Below are 21908 nucleotides of genomic sequence, written 5' to 3'. Positions count from 1 at the left end.
ACAAAATGATAGTGACAATACATACTAATTTTCTTCTGAGGTCAGTGGTATTTTTCCCATTTTTTATTGATTGTTCTTAGTTATATATGATTGTAGAATCCATTTTGATAAAATTATACAAGCAAGGAATATATCTTATTCTAATTAGGACTTGAGGCCAGTGTTTTATTTTTATTTTTAAAATATTTTTCTAGTTGTTCATGGACATTTATTCATTTATATGTGTTGCTGAGAATTGAGCCCAGTGCCTCACACATAGTAGACAAGCATTCTACCACTGAGCCATGACCCCAGCCCGAGGCCATCATTTTCACTTTCTTTTTATTACTGATTTTTTTTTTTAAAAAATACCTTTTTAGTTGTCAGTGGTCCTTTATTTTATTTTGTAGTTGTTGATGGACCTTTATTGTATTCATTTATTTATACGTGGTACTGAAAATTGAACCCAGTGCCTCACATGCTAGGCAAGTACTCTGCCACTGAGCCACAACCCCAGCCCCAATATTGATTTGTTTTTGAGGGGTGTGACTGGTGATTGAACCCAGGGATGCTTTACCACTGAGCTAAAGCCCCAGCCCTTTTTGGTTTTTATTTTGACACATGGTTTTGCCAGATTGCTTAGGATCTCACTAAGTTGCTGAGATTGACCTTGTGCTGTGGGCTTCTCCTGTCTCAGCCTCCCAAGTTCCTGGAATTACAGGTGTGTGCCACTTCACCTGTATTATTACTGATTCTTTTTGTTTGTTTCTTTTTGGTACCAAGGACTGATCTCAGTGGCGCATAACCACTGCGCCACATCCCCAGATCTTATTTTTTATTTTGAAACAGGGTCTCATGAAGTTGTCTAGGGCCTCCCTAAGTTGTTTTAAATGTGTAATCCTCCTGCCTCAGCCTCCCTGGTACTGGGATTACAGGCATGCACCACTATTCCCAGCTTATTATTGATTCTTCATCATACAATTCAGTTCAACCTGTGTATTGGGTATTCATGTCAGTTGATTCTAGGTCAAGAGTAGAAATTCCAGCTTTAGTTCAGTGTTCCATCAGTTATCTACAACCACATTGTGAGGTTAAAGAAGGGTTTTTGAAAATTCTCACATACACCCTATTTCCCATTACAATTATCACAAGCTTTGGAATCAGATCTGGGTTTTAATCTTACCAGGCTTCTGTTGCCTCATATCCATAGCTACAAAATAGGATTGGTAATTCCTCCCTCTTTGATTTGAGACAGTTTCTTAGTCTAGTATCTGGCATACAATAAATGAGATCATTTTCTAAAATACAGGCCACTTGGGTGTTTTTAAGAAGTCTAACCTCTGTCAAGTATCACTGAAAACATTTTGCTATATTTCTTACAGTCTTAAAAAAAATCTACTTTTACACTCACAGTCATTCTGCCCTTTTCACTTGGCAGTTGTGTTAAGGAGGATGATAAATACTCTCTTCTCATCCTTGCCAGTATTATGAATTGTCTTTTAAAATTTTTGTAAATTTACTAGGTGGGGGAAAAAGGATTTAATTTTTTCTAACTCGGATTGCTTCAATACCTATTTTTAAATTTGCCATCTTGTTCCTTTCATTTCATATTTGAAATTAGAATACCTGTGCTTATTACTCAATGCTTTATATATATGGGGGGGAGGGGGGATTCATTTTCACATCTGTTGCTGATATTTTTCATTAACTTTTGATTGGGTTTTCATGTTTTGGCATCTAGAAGTTTTGACAGCTGTGTACTAAAATATCTTTGGAACCTGAAGAGCAAGAAGAAAATTCTCAGGCAATGAAAATTAAAAAATAAAGACAGTGGCATCAGCTTTAGAATTCACTAATAAGAGACTTAGTGTGTATGAAGACTTATATGGTAGTATAGGGATTATATATTATGGGGCGCGATGGTATTAGTCATTGTATGGCTGTGTATCATGAGGATTATTGCACCGCAGTAAATTCTACATAAATCAAAAGTCAGATATTTTTTAAAGAAAAAAGTTAAAGGAGAAGAAGAAAATATTGGTGAATGTTTACCTGGCCTTAGGGTGGGGATTGCCTTTTCAAAAATTAAAGGAAATGGAAAAAAACATAATGGAAATGAAAAATAACTTTGGATAAAAGACAAATGACCCATAACCATTGTAACAAGTACGAGGCAATATCTTATATCTGTTGGACATTTATATGTCCTCCCTGGATAAGTATCTATTCAAGTCCTTTGTGGTTTCTTTTTTTTTAGTTATTGCTTTGACTTCTTATATTTGTTTGTTTGTTTTTTGGTACTGGGCATTGAACCCTCTGGGGTTCTTAACCACTAAACTACAATCCAATCCTTTTTTCATTTTTTCTTTTGAGCCAGGCTCTTGCTAGTTGCTAAGGACCTTGAAATTTTCATCCTCCTGCCTCAGTCCCTAAGTTTCTGGAATAGGCATGCACCACTGCTCCTGGCAGCCTTTTCCCATTTTAAAAAAATTGGGTTATTTGAGGTATTTTTTTTTTGTTATTGAGTATGGGAATTTTTTTTAATTAACTCCTGGTATTATGAAAAGTGAAATAAGTCCATCACAAAGAGAGAGTCTCAAATAGTAAGAAGTATGGATTTAGGCAACAGGGAAGTGGGGAATTAGGGAGGAGTTGTTCAATGGATTTAAATTTACAGTTATGCAAGATGAGTAAATTCCAGATCTTTGCTGCAGAATATAGTGCCTATGATTAACAGCAAGATATTTTGTACTTAGAATTTTGTCAAGAGGCTAATAAATGTGATGATAAGTGTTCTTATCACACTCAGAGAAACTTGGCTATTACCTGGATTGTTGTCATGGTGACATGAGTGGATACATACATCTAAACTCACCAAATGTATATGTTAATTATATGCTGTTTTTATATGCCACTTATATCTCAGTAGAGCTCATGTGGCTGGAGGAGGGCACATGATAAGCTGGAGAAAATACTTATAACCCCATGTTTAGTAACTGAGTCAGTAGGAGAAATGAATATCCCAATGACAAAATGGGCATGAGACATTTCAAATAACAACAACAAAACAAAGCCAGTAAAAGTAGAATTCTCAAGTCACTGTACTTTTAAGGCTTTAGTTGCCCATTTTTTTCAAGTTGCATATGAGGGCCCAATTTCTCTTACTGTGGCCAATACTTGGTATTATTTTTTAGAAAAGTTTTTAATTGATCACTTTGTATATTGGCAACAATGAAGATAATTTTACTCTAGGTTTGATATTTATTGGCATAAGTCAATATAAACTCTGGTATGCAGCTATTGAACTAGCAAATGTTATTCTCATTACCATAAATAAGAAAATCACACTTCCTTTGATTTGGGGAGGCGGTACCAGGGATTGAACCCAGTGTTGCTTGTCCAGTGAGCCACACCCCCAGCCCTTTTAAAAAATATTTTATTTAGAGACATGGTTTCACTGTGTTGATTTAGAATCTCATTGAGTTGCTGAGGCTGGCTTTGAACTCAAAATCCTTCTGCCTCGGCCTCCCAAGCCATGGGGATTACATGCATGCACCCTGTTACCCGGCTTGTTTGCATTTGTATAGCATGGATAAGATGGTAAATATGCTGTTGTGCTAACTGGATGTTGTGAACAGAAAAAACAGGTACCTTAGATGCTCAGACCTGTGCTAGAATCAGAGATGAACCCTGTGAAAACTTGAGGGCCTGCCACATTGTAAGATTCTTGGGGTATGGGGAATGTTGCAATGTCTCTTCAAAAATGAGTGACAAGTTGCTGCACACACCACAAAGAAAGAAATAGCATTTGGGGTGGCTCTTTGGATTTGGAGCCAACATTTTGGGCCTGTTGTTTTGGTCTACTTTCTTGATAATTTAGTGGACAATGCTGAAATGTTAGTGAAATCTGGAACTAAAAAAAAATTCTGCCCAGAGGTCCAGGCTATGATGCAAGGTACCCTGCCAGTTGTATATTAAGACCAAGTAGACCCATATGCCTGACTTAAGTGTTAGCCAAAGATACTATATAGTGCCTTTGGCAAGGCTCATTGCCAGAATCACAGCTAAGACCCCTTAAGTTTTGGCCATACTATTTTCTGCCAATATCTGTTTTACACTTAAAAGTAGTTTCTGGCTTATTACAGGGCCTTATTAAAAACAGTGGATTATGGGACACACCAATAATAATGCATCATGAAAAAGGTATAATCTAACTTACATAATCATAAAAATGGATTTGCATAGCTGCATTCCATTAGAAAGGAAGCAGTATATTTGATACTGGGCCGAAGTAAATCCAGAAGGCACAAAGAAACTCATGAGCAGATGGTTCACATTTCTCATGGTATATGTCTCTGCTTCTTTGCCTCTTCCCCAGCTTGTAGGAAAAGGTGTAGGCCTGGCTTTTGGAAGAATTTTGTCATACATTTTATACATTTATATATATTTAATCGTCACAAAAAATTGAGATAAATCTTAATGTTTTCTTTAGGGGGAAGAAAGGTTGGGGGCTTGACTTAAAGAAAACTATCATTTTTAAAGTCCCTTTTATATTCCACATTCTGTTTTAGATGCCAAAATTACATTTACTTTAGTTTAAATTTCACCAGTACATTGCTACATGTGTAAGTGGTATTATTTCACTTTGTAAAAAAGGATGCTGAGATTCAAAGAGGGAGTTTACCAACTTCCTAATTCCAAAGCCCATGATTTTTGCAATAGTAAGCTGCCTTTCACCATTTAAGCTCTTTAGTATATGAGATAAGTACTTTATTTATATGGCAGATACTTGAACTTTGTCTCTAAGGTAGCTAGTAAATCTGTTTTCCTGATAAGAACACTGGCTGAGAGGTTGGACTTGCTCATGATCAAACAGCACAGTAAACATATAATGAAAAACTGAACCCAAATTTGTTTGGTTTCAAATGTGGGCATGTTCCCAGGACATCATATTGCCTTTAAGAGTTAAAGAACAAATGTAATCACTTCTCTCAGCTGCCATTCATTAGTGGAATGCTTCTCTCTGCCAGCCCCTATCTCATTTCTCCTTTCCATTTTTGGGAACTTTACTTTAAACTCTCAATCCCCTCCTTCTTACCTGGCAATCCCATTCATCAATACAAGAGAACAGGAATGTATGTAAATGGGAATCCCAAGTAAGAATAGAGTCTTAGTTTTTACAAAATTCTGAAGCTCTTTGCCTTTACAAAATTCTTAAACTCTGCTCTCCAACTGTTGGGAGATTTAATGTTGCATAAAAATATAGTCCATGACATTCTTCTCCATTAACTCAGGCTTTTCATTGTTTCAGTTTCAACATATCTCACCAGGCACACTGTTTCAGACCATGGTCCAGATTCATTAATTTTGTTTATTGTAGATGTTTAGCTTGTCTCCTTTTGTCTGTTGTCTGTATCCTTCAAGCTAGTTTGTCTACATCTATAGGTTTATCCATTTTTTTAAGTGCATAGATAGATGGGTTATTGGGGAAAACAGTATTTCTTCATAAAGGAAAGTAGTGTTTCTTCACAAGGTTTCCATTTTAACCAAGTGATCATCTGGCAGATCTCCAGTTTTATATAAGCAAAAGTTAACTGTGTGGCTTCAAGGGTTACTTTTCCCTATTTTCCCTTACGTCTTCCTCATTCCAAAGTACCTTTTGTGAATTCTTTCTTGTTTTTCTCAGCCTGCAGACTGCAGAGCCTTAATAGACAAACTCAAAGTTTGTAATGATGAGCAACTTCTCTTGGAACTACAGCAAATCAAAACATGGAACATTGGAAAGGTATGTGATTTATGCTCCCAAAATACAGGACTCACTGTACTGATAAATCATTTTTGTGTGTACTATGTAAAGAGAAATGACAATGGCATAGTCCGATTCAGCACTTAATAAGTAGTGTCTAGCAAGCATAGCTCTAGACCAGTGGCTTTTATCCTGAATTGTTGCCAAGAAAATTCTGTAGCAGAAAATGAGGAATGCTTGTGCATCATATAAAGAGTTTGAGAGTCCTTTGATTTTTACTTGAAGATTAAAGGAATATTCTCTTTTTTCAATAATTTTTTATATGTTGATGGACCTTTTATTTTATTCATTTATTTATATGCGGTACTGAGAATCAAACCCAGTGTTTCATGCATGCTAGGCAAGTGCTCTATCACTGAACCACAACCCCATCCCCAGGAATATTCTTTAGACGACTCCAAAAATGAACTTTGGATAAAATGGGTTCAGAATGTAGATAGTCAGGATTCTTCCTTTGAATATCTGTCTTTAGGGATTTGGTGGTGTTTACTGCTGGTAGTATATTATTTTGATGGGTGTGTAACAAGGAACTTGGGCCATTTTCTCTCGGAGTATGATATTCTCATAGATGGGAAGTGAACTTGTCTAGGCATCATGCTTAGCAGTTTCTTGTAACAAAGCAGCCATGCAGTGCTTTTCTCTTATTCTTAAATACTCTTTTCTCCTCTCTCTACAGTGCGAGTTATATCACTGGGTGGACCTGTTGGACCGCTTTGATGGAATTCTTGCAGATGCTGGACAAACAGTGGAAAATATGTCATGGATGCTTGTATGTGATAGGCCAGAAAGAGAGCAGCTAAAAATGCTGCTCTTGGCTGTGTTGAACTTCACAGCCTTGCTTATTGAGTACAGCTTTTCCCGGCATCTGTACAGTTCCATAGAGGTAGGAAAGGTTCAAGTCTGTGTAATATGTTCTTAACTAGAATTGTGTATATCCATGGGAATTACGATTTTCCCCTGATGCTCACTTCTTTCCTTTTAATTATGGAGCTCTGGGTTTTTTTTTCATTATTAAAGATAATGGTAAGAGCTGAGGGTGTAACTCAATGGTAGTGTACTACCTAGATTCAATCCCCAGCATTGCTCCCCCCTCCCCCCAAAAAAAGAGAGAGAGAATGGTATGATGTTTCATTGGTATAGCTATCACCCCTCTTAGGATTGATTGAAAGATTTTGTATTGTTGCCTTCACCCTACCTTTTCAAGAATCAAGAAACGAGTGAAAAATGTAGTACACGTATTGAAGTATTCAAGGGAATTTGCAGAAATTGATCTTTGTTCCAATTTATTAGAAAAGCTCCAGATTACTTTTAAACTATTAGAAATAATTGAATTTTATTAATTTGTTAATGTATTTACTATTCTTTTAGGTTATAACTTCATACTGCTTTCTGATTATTTCTCCATTCTTCCATGTTCTCCTCCAAATATATACAGTCCTCCCTTAGTACCTAGGAGGGGATTAGTTCCAGGAGCTCCTGCATATACCAAAATCTGCTGTCTCTCAGGTTCCTTATATAAACAGTTATTACACTGTATTGTTAGGGAATACTGACAAGAAAAAAGGTGTGCATGTTTGGTAGAGATGCATTTTTTAAAAATATTTTTTTAGTTGTAGATGGACACACAATATTTTTTTTTAATGTGGTGCTGAGGATCGAACCCAATGCCTCACACATGTGAGACAAGCACTTTACCATTGAGCTACAGTCCCAGCCCTAGAGATGCATTTTTTAAAAATATTTCTAATCTGTGGTAGATTTGATCAGTGGATGCAGGACCCAGAGCTATGTATGAAATGCATATTCATAGCATCCTTTATCTCCTTGAAGTAGGCACAGAAATCAGTGGAATTTTGATTTGGTCAAAAATCACTATATAAGAAGAAATTGTTTCACTGTAGCTCAACGTTGGACTTTTCATCTCTATTAGTTAGGTACCCCATTATTTTTTAGGTGTGTTAATTTTTCCAAAGAATCAGAATCAGTAAATAAACAGAAAGAAAATAGCTTAGGAAAAGTTTTAGGATAAGTAAACAATAGCAAGAACACAGGTCTAAGGAGTGGATAAGCAATTTGTTGAAGATGAAATAGGTATGAAACACAAGGAAGACCATGGTCTTCAGGGAAATCAGCAAATCAAAATACCTTGATTCATTTCTAGCTAAATTACATGCTGGCTTTATATCTGACCAAATTCTTCAATATAATGATAAAATTTAATGTGTTTAAAAAGCAAAATAGTTACTCGGGTTACTTTTAAGCATACACTGTAACTTAATAGTCTTATTTTACATAATTACCACTAGGTGTTGATATCTTTTGCTTCTATTTGAAGGACACTATGTTTTAATACTTGTCATAAATCTAGTAGGAGTATAGAATTATCATAATACTTTCAGTCCAGTTGGAAACTTAATGTTCTTGAATTCCACATGTGTATTATATCACATTTGTCTCTTTTGTAATCTCTTCCTTTCTATAGGGACCTCTGTGCAATTTTGAATTGCTATTTACAGATTTTACTTTTCTTGTACTTTCTGGCCAGCTGCTAAATTGTAAACTCCTTGTGGACAAGGTTGGATGGTGTAGGTTCTCAAATATTTATAATTTGTATTGTGAGCAAACTTCTTGATTGCTTTGTGAATGTTGACAATTAACATTACATTAGCATTTTAAGTTTGGCATTTTAAGTTTTCAGGGTTGTGTGTGCCTGATTCCTTGAACTTTGCCCTGTTTTCTCCCTATAGCATTTGACAACTTTGTTGGCTTCTTCTGATATGCAAGTGGTGCTGGCAGTCCTTAACCTTCTATATGTATTTAGCAAAAGATCAAACTATATCACACGTCTTGGATCTGACAAGAGGACCCCACTGCTAACACGGTTGCAACATTTGGCAGAGGTGAGTTTGGGTGAAGAGTGGAAGAACACAAAAATTAGAACATATAGTCCTTTCAATAGGTGCTTCATGTAATATCAAAGTGGATCAGAATTCTCTGTGTTTACTTTCTTAGCTTAATTGAGCAGATCTATCTGGGGCAATAGCTAAATCCCTCCCACCCCACTCCATCCCCCAAAAAGTTAAGTGTTCTCAGTTATTAAGTAGTAATTTTGTGGAATACACTTGTAATACCAATGGCTCTGGAGACTGAGGCAGGAGGATTGCAAGTTTAAAGCCAGCCTCAGCAAAAGTGAGGTGCTAAGCAACTCAGTGAGACCCTGTCTCTAAATCAAATACAAAGATAGTGCTAGGAATGTGGCTCAATGGTCAGATGCCCCTGAGTGCATTTCCTGACACCACACCACCCCACCCCACTCAAAAGAAGTAATTTTGAAGGATTTCGTGAATTTTTGCAGGCAAAGCAGAGATTCTTCAAATCTGGCTGCTTCAATTCTGGAAAAAGCTTTTAGAATCAGATTCTACATAACAAAGTATAAATCAAGATCTGAATTTGAGTCTTAGCCCTGCTTATTACCTCTGATACCAGTTTTCTTATGGAAAGCTTAGTAGTATATCTATCCTCAGAGTTGTTTTAGAATAAATTTGTGGTAATTAGTGCTGTGGTTAGCAGTTAGTTTATAATTGTAATCCTTGTAATTGAAGTCAAAAGCTTTTACAGGAATGTTCGATTCTTTCAAGCTTTTTTCCAATATTCCTAGAGGCTTATTGATAATTCATACTTTGTGTTTGAGAAATAGCCATTGATAGTGTCTTCAAAGAAAAATGTAAAGGCTCGTTTTTAAAAGGTAAACTTAATGGTCACCTCACAATTGACATAATTAACAACACAATTTTGGGCTATTTTAAGATGCTATGATGACTTAAATCATTTTTGTATGATTATGAATATAACTTGTATAGCAAAAATTCTAGGACATAGGAGAGAAAGTATAAATACCACACCAGTCACCTATAATACACTCCAGTATGGCCTCTTTTAAAATTTGAACATTTTTACTTAATTCATAAATAATGTATATATGGATGCACCATGTTTCCTTTTATATTTTTAAATTTTACTTAAGTTTTTACTGGTGCTGGGGAATTGAACCCAGGGCTCCACACATGCTAGTTGAGCACTCTGTCACTGAGTTACATGCTTACCCCTATAATCAGTTTTCTTAACATATAGTACACATTTTCTCATATTTTTAAAAATGCAAGGCAGTTCAACATTTGATCTCCAAGTAACAGAAGAATCCATACCTCAATTGATGCTTCAGAATCATTTGATAAAATTCAGCACAACTCTGAGAAAGGAAGTTTTAAATTTATTTATTATTCATTATTATTTCTTTCTTCATCTAAATTTGTATTAGAGGTTCTAACCAATAGAAAAGAAATGAAGACTATGAGGCACTACATATAAAGGCATTATCCATCCACAACTAAAAAATAATAAAAAAAAAAGATACTTTAAAAAAAAGAAAGAAATGAAGACTGCTTAATAGAGTTTCTTCTTTAGAGGTGTTGGGGTTAAGTCTTTTGGTTCCCTGGTGAGACAATATAAAATTATGTGAATTAATAGAAATATAATGAGATAGCCAAGAAAAAGATCAATACATAGAAACAATTAACTTCTCTGTGCATTACTAGTAATGACCAATAAACAAATGATTGGTTAAAAATACCCAACTCAGCTGGGCACGGTGGTACAAAGATCACAATTCAAAGCCAGCCCCAGCAACTTAGTGAGACTCCAAGCAACTTAGTGAGACCCTATGTCTAAATAAAAGACAAAAAGTGCTGAGAATGTGGCTCAGTGGTTAAGCATGTCTGGATTCAATTTCTACTACCAAAAAAAAAAATTCACAGTATGAAGTAGTATCTATGAAATAAGCTCTATTGGGTAAAAACTTATGAACGTAAGAAAAGATGATGTGTGATCTATTCTTGGGGAAGGAATGTAGATCATTAAAGAATAAACCAAAAGGTAAAATTTTGAATATTATAATAAAAAATAAAGACTTCCTTTTCAGTGAAAAATGTCATTACTTAGTGCTACTTCTTGGGCACTTAGATGGGAACGTAAATCAATACCTTCTACCTTCATTGAGAAAAATGTCACTTGTACTTAATAGTGTGCTTATTGATGTGGTTAAATAACATTCTGGTACAAACTCATTTTATCATGGACTGGTAATACTTTCAAACAATTAGTTGAACACAGCTGTTCTGTGGACAAAATTAAGCAGTACTGTCAAAGACCAAAGTCAGCAGACCCATGGTAGTTTGAGAGATGTTTAACAGTGTTTAAAAACGGACACAGGACTATTAACATTGTATATCTGAGGAATTCCTCCAATTCAACAAGGGTAAACGAAGGATATAGATAGGTGGTTCATATACCAGGAAATCCAGCATGTGAGTTCATGCCCAAACTCATTAATAGGGAAATAAAAATACAGCAAGATGTTTTGAAAGCATCAGATTTGAGAAAATTAGAAAACTTTATAATGGGCAGTGTTGACAAGTTTGTGAGCCTATAGGAACCCTTATGTATTTCTGATAGGAATGTAGACTGATACTTCTGGGTGTATATATCACAAATATGGTTTCTTATTCCATAAATGTGACATGTCAGAATATTGTGTCATTGTTCGTGGTAGTGAGGAGTTGCAATCTATCCTAGGATCTATCATAAGTAGATTAAATATGTAAAAAGTGGTACATGGACATGGTAATATGTAGCAGTTAGAAGTAGCAAACCAAATACACATAGGAACCTCAGTAGCTTTTAAAGTTCTTGGTAAACAAAAAAAAGTGTTTACTGCTCCATACTGTTTCTGAAACTTAAAAATATGTGCACCTGAAGCAATATTATATAAAATATATAAGTTGAAAGTATGTGTATATACATAAAATATGTAAGTTAAGTGTTGCCAGTGGCAGGGAAAAGTAATCTGAATGATCAATAATGGGCTAGATGGTTATATAAATAAGTAAAAGAAAATAAATCTAAGCAGCAATAGTTAATTTCTATTAGAGCAGTAGACCTTTGCTTTTTGTTAAGGTAATCTAAGTAGAGACATACCATTTTTTTTTATTTTTTTTTTTGCATGGAAAGATTGAATATAGTAAAAGGCCTCTGATGAAACCAGAATCAACAGGTGGTAGATTAATTATTTTAAAAATCTTGTTATAGCAGGAAATGTTTAAAAGTAATTGTTGTTTAGACTTTTTTTAAAGTATAAAGCACATGGCAGTTTCCGTGTAGGGCCAAAGACTTGACTTTGAGTAAGAAAGTCTGTTACCTCAAAAAAACTGATGTAACAATCTAAAGACACTTGTAAATGAACCTGAATACAGAATCCTTTATTTTTTTATGTTTTTTCCCCTGAATATTTCCTCCTTAATTTGACAACTGTTTTTAAATTTAGTACCTTGTCTTTTAGTCTTTTTTTTTTTTTGTTTTTCCTCTCCCAGTGCTTGGTATTTAACCCAGGCCCTGGGTCTTAATAAAATAATTCCCCTTAGTTTACATACCTTTCCCATTTAAATCATTGTTTTACAAAGTGCTAGAAATTATATAATTATAATACATAAAACAGACCTAACATGAATTGGGGGGAGACACACCTGACTTGACACCCATACAGTTAGTTAATTGGTAGGAGCAAAAGAATGCCTGCATCAGTGAATATGTTGAACAGACATCATGAAGAATGCACTTGATCTAATTGGCTAAGTGGAGATCTATTACATCAACCAGAAAGTATCTGAATCAGGTTTGTTTGCTGTTATATAATAACAAAATGTAAAGCCACCGTAATTTTAAAAGTTTGACACATGGTACAGAAATAGACATTTTCAGAAGGAAATAACCTCATATTGCTTATGATAAAAATTGTGGGACAGTTGGATATTTGAGGGGAAAATGTTAGATCCTTTCTTCTACCACATAAATCCTGGAAGCATTTATTTAAAGGTAAATACTAGTTACTTTTTAACATCTTTGATAAGGAAAGCTTTCCTAAGGAATTCAAGGGAGGCAGAAACCATATTACAATTGCTGACAGATTTGATTTTGTGAAAATATAGGATTTCTTTATGATTAGATAATTAATACAATGAGGGAATAATATGTACACAGCTCCTACAAATCAATAAAATGGATGTAATTCAGAAAAATGTATGCAAAAGCATATAAACAGTTCACAGAATAGTATTCGGTATTTAAATTTAGTCAGTAAAACATGAAAAGATCACACTAGAAATTATTGTAAAATACACAGTGAAGTGACGTTTAACCCTTAGACTGGCAGTAATATCTCATTGGTTGTGTTTGTGGGAAACAAGTACGGTCTGTTGGTATATGAATAACCTTTTGTAAGGTTTTGTGACAGCATCTTTCATTTTAAAATGTGTACATTTTATACAGCAGTTTCATCTTAAGGAAACTGTTACAGATGTATTTAAATACGCACAAAAACATATGCTTAAAAGATATTGTAACCTTGTTTAAAAACATTTTGAAATACCTATTTAAATTTATGTGGCATAATCCCATGTATGACATAGAAAGATCTGACTGAAATGTTCTCTAAGCAAAAAAACTGCTAGTTGAAGATTCCTATTTATAGTTTTTGAAAGTCCAAAAATAAAACTATATATATATATATAGACAAAAGGAAGTACATTTGGGAAGAGGATAGTTTCACTTTTTATATTCTCAATATATTTTCTAGGTAGAATGTGTCTATTACATATTACTTTTACAGTTATGTATAAGTATTGGTGATGGCTCTGTGCAGATATATTTTAATGACTATTATGCTCCATCATACTTTCTTTTAATAAACCATTACCTGATTTCATACTATTAATATATACTCCTTAACATTCTGAGAGTAGGAATTATCCCCATTTTACAGATGAGGAGTGTGAGAATTCCCAAGGTGATGTGAATTCCTTATAAATCTCCACAATGAGGAATTGATGAAACTGATTTGAATCCTGATTTATTTGCTTACTCGGGCCATATCCTCTCCAAGGGCTGCACCATATGTGATGTTTTTGAGATTTCAGAGTAAGCTTTACATTTAATAGAAGAGGACTCTACAGTTAATTTGTACTTCACGTAAGAGTCACAATATCACCCAACAGAATTCAGCCTGCTTTTAGAAACTGATTATCACTATTTCATATCTTTGTTACATTGAATGTTCTGAAAATTCAGAAAGTAAGGGTTAAGATGCAGAATGTACTTTTAAATGACACACACAAATATTAAAGTATGAATTTTTGTCAGTTTTAGTTTTTGTGGAAGGTAGTTCCATTTTGTTCCTTTGCATTTTGCAATACTTCAGCCTTTGACAGGTGCACTGCTTTTTGTTCTGGTTTGGCTAACAGAGAGTATAGATCAAGGTTGGTTTCTAGTCCTGGACAATTTGGAATCTTGACATGTGTAGTATATTGTTGCCTTTGGTCTAATATATTTGTGTGTTTGATGCTTTGGTGTGCTAATATAGTAAAAGAATATTGTAGGTTTAAGGGAAGATAGTATTATCCTATGGATTTAGTAACAGTAGCTCCCATTCCTAGTACCCCTTATTAAATTTTCTTTTTCTTTCTTTTCTTTTTTTTTAGAAAAAGGAAAAAGTTGTATTCCTTTCCGAGTGAAGGAGCAGGATCAGGGGTGTTTTTCAGAAGTGATTCAAAGACTATATTTCACATGTTTTTGTTCGAATTGAAATTCTTTTGTTATTTTGGGAGGTAGCCGTTTTTGAAATCTCTGGTGCCTTCCCCAAAGTCGAGATTACTTCATTCCTACAGTGGGTGTGTGCTCAAGGACAGATAATTGATAGGATGGGAAAGAAAGGTAATCCTGTTTCCCCTGAGATGAGGGAGAAACAGGGAGCAGGGAGAGAGGAAGAGAAAGAAACATGTCCATTTTAAAAATGAGTTTTAGTGGCAGAACAGCAAGGGCTATATTCAAAACATAAAGCACTGTTACATTTCTCCACCCCTCCTCATTAAAATTCAAAACCTTAATGTTTCTCTAAAATGTAGAATTTCCCGAGAAGTATAATTTATGGGTGTGGGCTGCCTTTCCTATATCTTTGGATATATAATTCCAGTTCTTATAACAGTGATATTAATAGAAATCTTGGTTTATGTCTTTTCATCTTCTAGTCAGCCTCCCGAATATGAAATACTTTTTGTTATCCCTGCTTTGTGCAACAAATATGCATTCACTTGCATGTTGAGAAATAAAGACTTAATTCTGTCAGTAAATCAAGGTAATATTGATTTCTCTAAGTATAAAATGGAAATCGTAGTATCTGTAATATTATCTTGGAAATCTCATATCTTGTATTACTCTGAATAGAACCGTATAATAATCAACATTACCTAGATTCATCTTGTTGACAAAGTAAGTTTTTCTTCTAATAAAAATGTGTTCAGTATTTTAAAAATGTAGAAATACACAGAAGAATATTTATAATCATGCTGTATCACTTTGGTACATTTTCTTAGTCTTTATGTATATTTCATTAAATGACTCAGGTATATATACTTTTATATCCCGGTTCATTTACTAAATGTGTTAGCATCAGTGTTGTCTCCATATAAACTTTGTGTAAGTTTGTAAGAATCCATTTTTTATATTTAATACAATGGTACTATTCCATAAATTTAACAGTCGCCAACATTTGTGAATCAAGTTTGGGTTGGCCTTTTTAAGGATTTAATCTTATAACATTTAATTAGAGTGGCTTGGTTCTTTTTTAGGTACAAAGGATCAAACCCAGGAGTGTTTAACCACTGAGCCACATCCCTAGCCCATTTTAAAATATTTTATTTAGAGACAGGGTCTCACTAAGTTGCATTGGGTCTTGCTAAATTGCTGAGGCTGACTTTGAACTCTTCCTGCCTCAGCCTCCTGAGCCACTGGGATTACATTGCTTGCACTGCTGATGGATGATATTTTAACAGTTTGCTCACTGTCCAGGGGGCAATTTAGAGAGATCCTACCTCATCAAAGTAAAATTAGGGTCTACTAAGTGAGTTCAGTGTTTAAAAACATGAATCTATAAAAGCATTGACAGAAATAAAGTATAACTGCATGCTTTTATGTTGTTCAGAATGGGGAAGATCTTTTCAGGAACAAGATTAATACCATGACAGAAGAAAATTTTTTTTCTGTTACAGTATGACCCTCTTCTGTGTGTGAATATTTTAAATACTGTCAAATGATGTCAACAGTGGTTATCTCAGGTTTCTTCATATTTCTCATTATTTGGGTAATTTCTAATATTTTTCTATTATGAATAATGCTGTAGTGAATACCTTTAATGCATGAATATTTAACAATATTTTACAATAGGTGTTTTCCATTAAGTTCTTAATGAATATTGGACCTGTACTTTACACATTGTTGTCTCATTTAATTCTCAGAAGGATGCTTTAGGCATCATTTTCTCAGTTTTGAAGTAAAGATCATAGAAATCAGTCACTTGTTCCTGGTTTTGAAGATGAGCATAGCCCCCTCTTTAATCATTCTTGGTTCACTGATTCCTCCTACTTATATGCATATTTAAAATGAAAGAGAAAGCAAGAGCAGACATCTTTTTTTTTTTTTCCTGCTCTGTCTAGCAAAAGATTTGTCTGTTTTTGTTAGATCATTTAAAAGAACCAATTTATGGTTTATTTTATATTCTTTTGTATTTATCTTTGCTCTGGTGTTTATAATTTCCTTTTTCTACTTGTTTTTGGGTTTAATTAGTTCTTTTTCTACTTCATTGAGTTTAAGTTACTGATTTATTTCATTTTAACCCATTTATCCCATGATTTCAATTCTGTGCAAATTTCACAAAATTGACACAAGTGCATTAAAATAGTTTAGAAATCATAATCTGGAGTGTATAATCCTTTGTATATATTCTCAAATGCTTTAATTGTTCACCCATTTTTTCAACAAGAAATACTGCAAGTGATATATTTTAAAAAGTTGTACATCGTATGCCCAGTACCTTTATTTTATTTGTTTATTTTTTATGTGGTGCTGAGGATTGAACCCAGTGCCTCACACATGATAGGCAACCATTCTATCACTGAGCCACAATTATAGCCTGCAAGTAGTATATTTATTCTTAAATAAAGTTTTTAAATAGGTGTCCTAGATGTGGAACAATGAGACTTAACAGGTCAATGTACATATTTTAATTTATGTCATATTGTGTTTTGTTTTCATTCATTTTAAGGAATTTTCTAATTTCCATTTTTTTTTTCTTTGACCCATTGGTGATTAAGAATGTACTTGTACATTTCCGTTACAGATTTCTGATTTTTTTTGTTTTCTTTGGAGAAGATATTTTGTGTGATTTCATTTGTTTTAAATTTGTTGAGGTTTTTTTGTGGCCTAACATGGTCTATCTTTTAGAATGTTCCACATGTCTTGAAGATAAAGTATATTCTATTGTTGGATGAAATATTCTTTATATGTCTGCTAGGTATAGTTAATTTAGTGTTTTTTTAAGTCTTCTGTTACCTTGTTTGGATTTTGTCTAGTTACTTGTGCTTGCCCTGGAAATTACAGCAAGTGTTAATTCAAATTAATACCTGTTTGCTTTTAATTGTAAATAAAGTATTAGCTATTGCATTGCTCTGGTTCACTTCATCCTTTTTATGTTGTTGTCTTCATCCAAATTACATATTTGTATATTGTGTGCCCATCAATGCAGTTGCGTGTTTATTGTTTTATGTAGTAATCTTTAAAAGCACATTTTTTAAAAAGGAGTTCTAAACCAAAAGTACATTAATACGGAGTTTTTCAATTTATCTATGTAGTTAGGTTCTCAGTTTCTTTGAGTGGATTCTTGTTCTGTCTAGTACCCTTTCATTTCAGCTTGAAGGACTAGCATTTCTTCTAGGCAGGTCTGCTTGTAGTGGCTTCTCTCACAATTTTAGAAGGATAGTTGTGTAATATATAGAATTCTTGGTTGGTAATTTTTAAAGCCCTTTGAATATGTCATCCCACTGCATTCAGGCATTCATGGTTTCTGTAGGAAAACCAGTTGTTTGTCGTTACTAAAGATCCCTTGTGCTTAATTTAATAATAAGTCACTTTTCCTTGCTGTTTTCAAGATACACTCTTTGTCCTTAGCCTTTGTCAGTTTCATTATAATGTACTGTTCTCTAGGTTTGAACTTCCTGTAGTTCATTGAACTATTTGGATTTGTAGATTCATATATATCTTTTGTTAAACTTGGGAAAATCTCAGCTATCATTTCTTTAAATGGCATCTCTGTCCCTTTCTCTTCTTTCCTCCTAGAAATACTGATGCATACGTCGGAACTTTTGATAGTGTTCTACTAATCCATTAGATTTTTCCTTTCTATATACTTTAATCTGAAGTGATCTATTTTCATGTTCACTATTTTTCTTCTGCCTGCCCAAATCTGCCACTGAACCTCCTTACAAATTTTTCATTTATGTCATATCAATTTCTCTCTCTCTCTATTGATATTCTTTGGTGAGACATCATTCTTGTCATTTTCTTTAGTTTGTGTGTGTGTGTGTGTGTCTGTGTAATGATTTCTTTATCTGCTTGAGCATATTTTAATGTAATTTGTTTTCTGTCTTTGTCTATTATATATTGTATATTGTATATAATGTCCATATTTTTTGAATGGTTTATATTTGTTTTCTCTGTGTATAGGCCATTTCTCTTGTTTCTTTGCATGCCTTATAAATTTAAAATCATTGTGGTTCCAGATACTCCTCACCTTACCTTGGGGTTATTGCCAATGATCCTAACACAGAGCATCTATAATTTCATAAAGTATGTGTTATGTATTGCCACTGAATTAAGCTATAGTAGCTTAGTGATCATCTAGTGATTTTGCTTTAAACACCTAGAACTAAAAAATAAATTAAAATCTTCTGGTCTTTGTAGTGAGCTCTGTGTGATTGTTGGGCATGCTTTTGCCGGAAAAGCTTATAGCCCTGGGATAGCCTTACTTGCATAGAGCCTGTCAGTCAGTCACAGGTGGGAGCTCAGGGACTTTCTGGGGTCTTTGCCAAGAATGTGCTAGGCCTGTCATGAAACCTTTTAGGTTCCCAGTAATGTGTGAAACTTTCCAAAACCTTCATTCCACTAAGCATCTCATATTTCAGCCTTTCTTCCCAAGCCTTTTCAGTTTGTTGTTTGCTTGAACTGTATGTCTTAATGTTTTCAGCAAGTTCCTTCCCTTTTCCCCACCTGTAAGAGAGTTCCATATTAGGCTAAATAATGGCAAGCCCTTTGAGCTTGTTCTTCCGGAGTATACCAGACCAGCCAAAACAACCATAGTTATTTGAGAGTTTCATTTTGCTTACTACAGGAATATGTCCTTTTCTCTAAGGGTGCTGTGAGCTGGGGTGTGTGGGTTAATTATCATAAAGCTCTCATACTGAGATTCAGCTGTTTTTGTTTTATTTAATAAGGCATTTCCTGGTTGCCCTAAACTTGATGAGTTTCCAGAGTTGTGATAAAGTTGATGGCAAAAGTTTTTGCCAGTATATTCACTAGTTTTGTGAAGGGATGAATGGTGAATGGTTCCTTGGGAGTCCCCTGCTCTGCCATTTTCACTGTCATCACTCCCGCAGAACAGTCTATTGTTAACCAGCTGGGAGATAGGAATTTCCCTGTGTTTAGACAGGCTTTCTAACCAGGGTTTCCACTAGAGAAGAAAGCCCTAATGTTGTAATGTATCCATTGTAGGTAACAAAATGTCTTCTGTGCTTGAAAGTGGTACTAGTGGTATACCATCCTTTGGATAATTAATGAGAGAGTCACCATTTTTCTGTTTATTCTTTGTTTCATATATGATACCTGAAGCAAGAAAGGCTACCAGTAGTATAAAAAAGCTTATTTCTCAGTGGATAAGCAGATTGTTTTGACCCCTATCCCCAGGTTTAGAATAGTATTCTATAATGGAGACCTCTGTGAATGGCGGCTTCAGGACTTAACACCATTTATTTTAAAGATTTCATTGAGAAGTGATGATATGGTAATAGCATTTCATAATGAGGACACATTTAGATGTAGAGAGGATATACACCATATTAGGATGCAGTGATATCCCAGGTGATTGACCCACACTGGGTTCAAGTGAACATATTAAAGACATGGATTTAAGGAGCAATTTTGCTTAAACCATGGCAGGTATGAGTTACCTACAGAAGTAAGGGAAGTATGGAAGTGATTTACTTATATGTTTGTAGCTATGATGACTGGAAAATATTTAGGCTTAAAATACAATAATAAATATAAATGCTAAAATGATATTTCAAAGGCCATTGAAGATGTAGTCTGGTTAGATTATATGGCTGGATTTTGGATTTGTAAGAAATTGAGCCATTCTCCTTAATACTTCAGGGTCTTGTTGGTGAGCTTTTAGACTTTGGTGACAAAGTACAACAATAAACAAGGCAGAATCTTCTGCCAATTCAGCTCACTTCAAAAAGAGAGGTCCTAGAAATTGAGTGATTTCACTCTGGTGAGGAAGGTGATCAAGGCAGTGTGTAAATGTAGGTCTGTTGGGATATTACTGAACTGTCAGCAGGCATGGGTAGAGGCATGTGGAATGCAATGGCTCGCTGTTGCTGCTTGCATTCTTACCAGGAGCAGCCTCATAGAACTGTGTGAAATTGATCTCACTGAAGGAATCTCCTTTAGATAGACCATCTTGCTTTGAATTCTAAGTTCTTGCTTTTATATTGTTCCCTCTTTGTGTTTGACCTTTCACATTTGATGTCTTCTCAATAGAATGCTGCAAACAACTGCGTACTCTTAAATATTTTGTACATATAAGCACATAAGACCACATGCATTGTCTTTACACTGTCTTTTTCCTTTTCCAAGAGCTGGGGTGGAAAAGAGAATGGATTTGGACTTGCAGAATGTTGCAGAGACTTGCATATGATGGTAAGTAACCTTCTAGGATGTGGGTGTCTTGGCAGATCTGTGGTCTTTCTACACCTTACTCTACTTGATATCAGGACTTAAGGAACCTGCAATCAGTTGAGATATAGCAGACCAGGAAGGAGTCTAATAATGCTTGGACTCTCAGTGTGCTGATAGTAGGTAAAGAATCTCAGATACAGCTCTGTATGCCCATACCTATTTCTTGAGTGGGAAGTTTCATTTGTTGAATTAGTTTGAAAGTGATTTTTAAAACACTGAAAGTACAGTTGCTTGAATTGTCACACTGGAACTATCAGAGCTCTGGGCAGTATTTAGGAAGGGCTATTTGGAAAGCAATTCTACTTTTAGGATTATTGAGAATTTAATACTGTCCTTTATGCATTCATGTTTACCCATCTATCTTTCACCCATGCTCAGATTGTGTGTGCAGGGCATCCTCCCCTCTGTTTAGACATGTTATTGTGGACTCACAGACACAGTTGGATTTTCGATAACAGTTCTGTGCCTACTGTATATTGACAGTTGTCATTTTTTTTGTTTTTAATTTTTATAGCTGTTGATACACCTTTATTTTGTTCGTTTATTTATATGCAGTCCTGAGAATTGAACCCAGTGTCGCACATGCTAGGCAAGTGCTCTACCATTGAGCCACAACCCCAGCTCAACAGTTGTCATGTTTTACAGAAATGAATGTGGTGAAATGAAGCAAATTATTATACGAAGCCTCCCCAACTTCCAGAATAAGGGTTCCTTTTCTGGTCACAGAAACCCAAAAATTAGAGCAGATTAGTTTCCCACATTATCTGGTATACTTTCTTTAGTATTTTGTGAATGGATATTAGTAATACAGGAGATGAATGTTGTCTGAGTTTGGAATTTTAATTTTGAGAAGATAATTTTTCATTTTTAAAGTTTAGAGGATTAATTCTGAATCTCCTTATGCATATTTGAAATTATTCTTTGCCACTTAGGCAAAACACTGGTATACTATAGTAGGCTTGCACAATGTGTGTTACCCGTTTTAATTTTAGCTTATGTTGGGAAATTATACCTCCTGTGTTGGAGATGTAGCTCAGTTGGTAGAGCACATGCCTAACATCTTTGGGACCCTGGGTTCTACCCCATCACTGCAAGAGGGAAAAAAAAAGGAATTGTACATCCTTTTATTTATTTAGATTTGACATGTCATGAAATTTTGAAAAGCATAATG

At 34.7% G+C, this 21908-nt stretch overlaps 1 protein-coding gene across 11 annotated transcripts in view; it reads left to right on the top strand.

Annotated features, from left to right (window-relative positions):
* The window catches only part of Huwe1 (HECT, UBA and WWE domain containing E3 ubiquitin protein ligase 1), a 144142-nt gene that overhangs the window by 35853 nt on the left and 86381 nt on the right, over positions 1-21908 (top strand). For all 11 annotated transcript variants that reach the window (XM_071606515.1, XM_071606518.1, XM_071606517.1 and 8 more), the window contains 4 exons: positions 5666-5764; positions 6462-6668; positions 8533-8685; positions 20636-20698. In XM_071606515.1, coding sequence (XP_071462616.1) covers positions 5666-5764; positions 6462-6668; positions 8533-8685; positions 20636-20698 — 522 coding nt within the window. The remainder of the gene's footprint in view (positions 1-5665; positions 5765-6461; positions 6669-8532; positions 8686-20635; positions 20699-21908) is intronic.

This window comes from Marmota flaviventris, chromosome X, assembly GCF_047511675.1.
Source record: "Marmota flaviventris isolate mMarFla1 chromosome X, mMarFla1.hap1, whole genome shotgun sequence".
Classification (NCBI taxonomy): Eukaryota; Metazoa; Chordata; class Mammalia; order Rodentia; family Sciuridae; genus Marmota; species Marmota flaviventris.
This window is presented reverse-complemented; position numbering and strand designations above follow the sequence as displayed.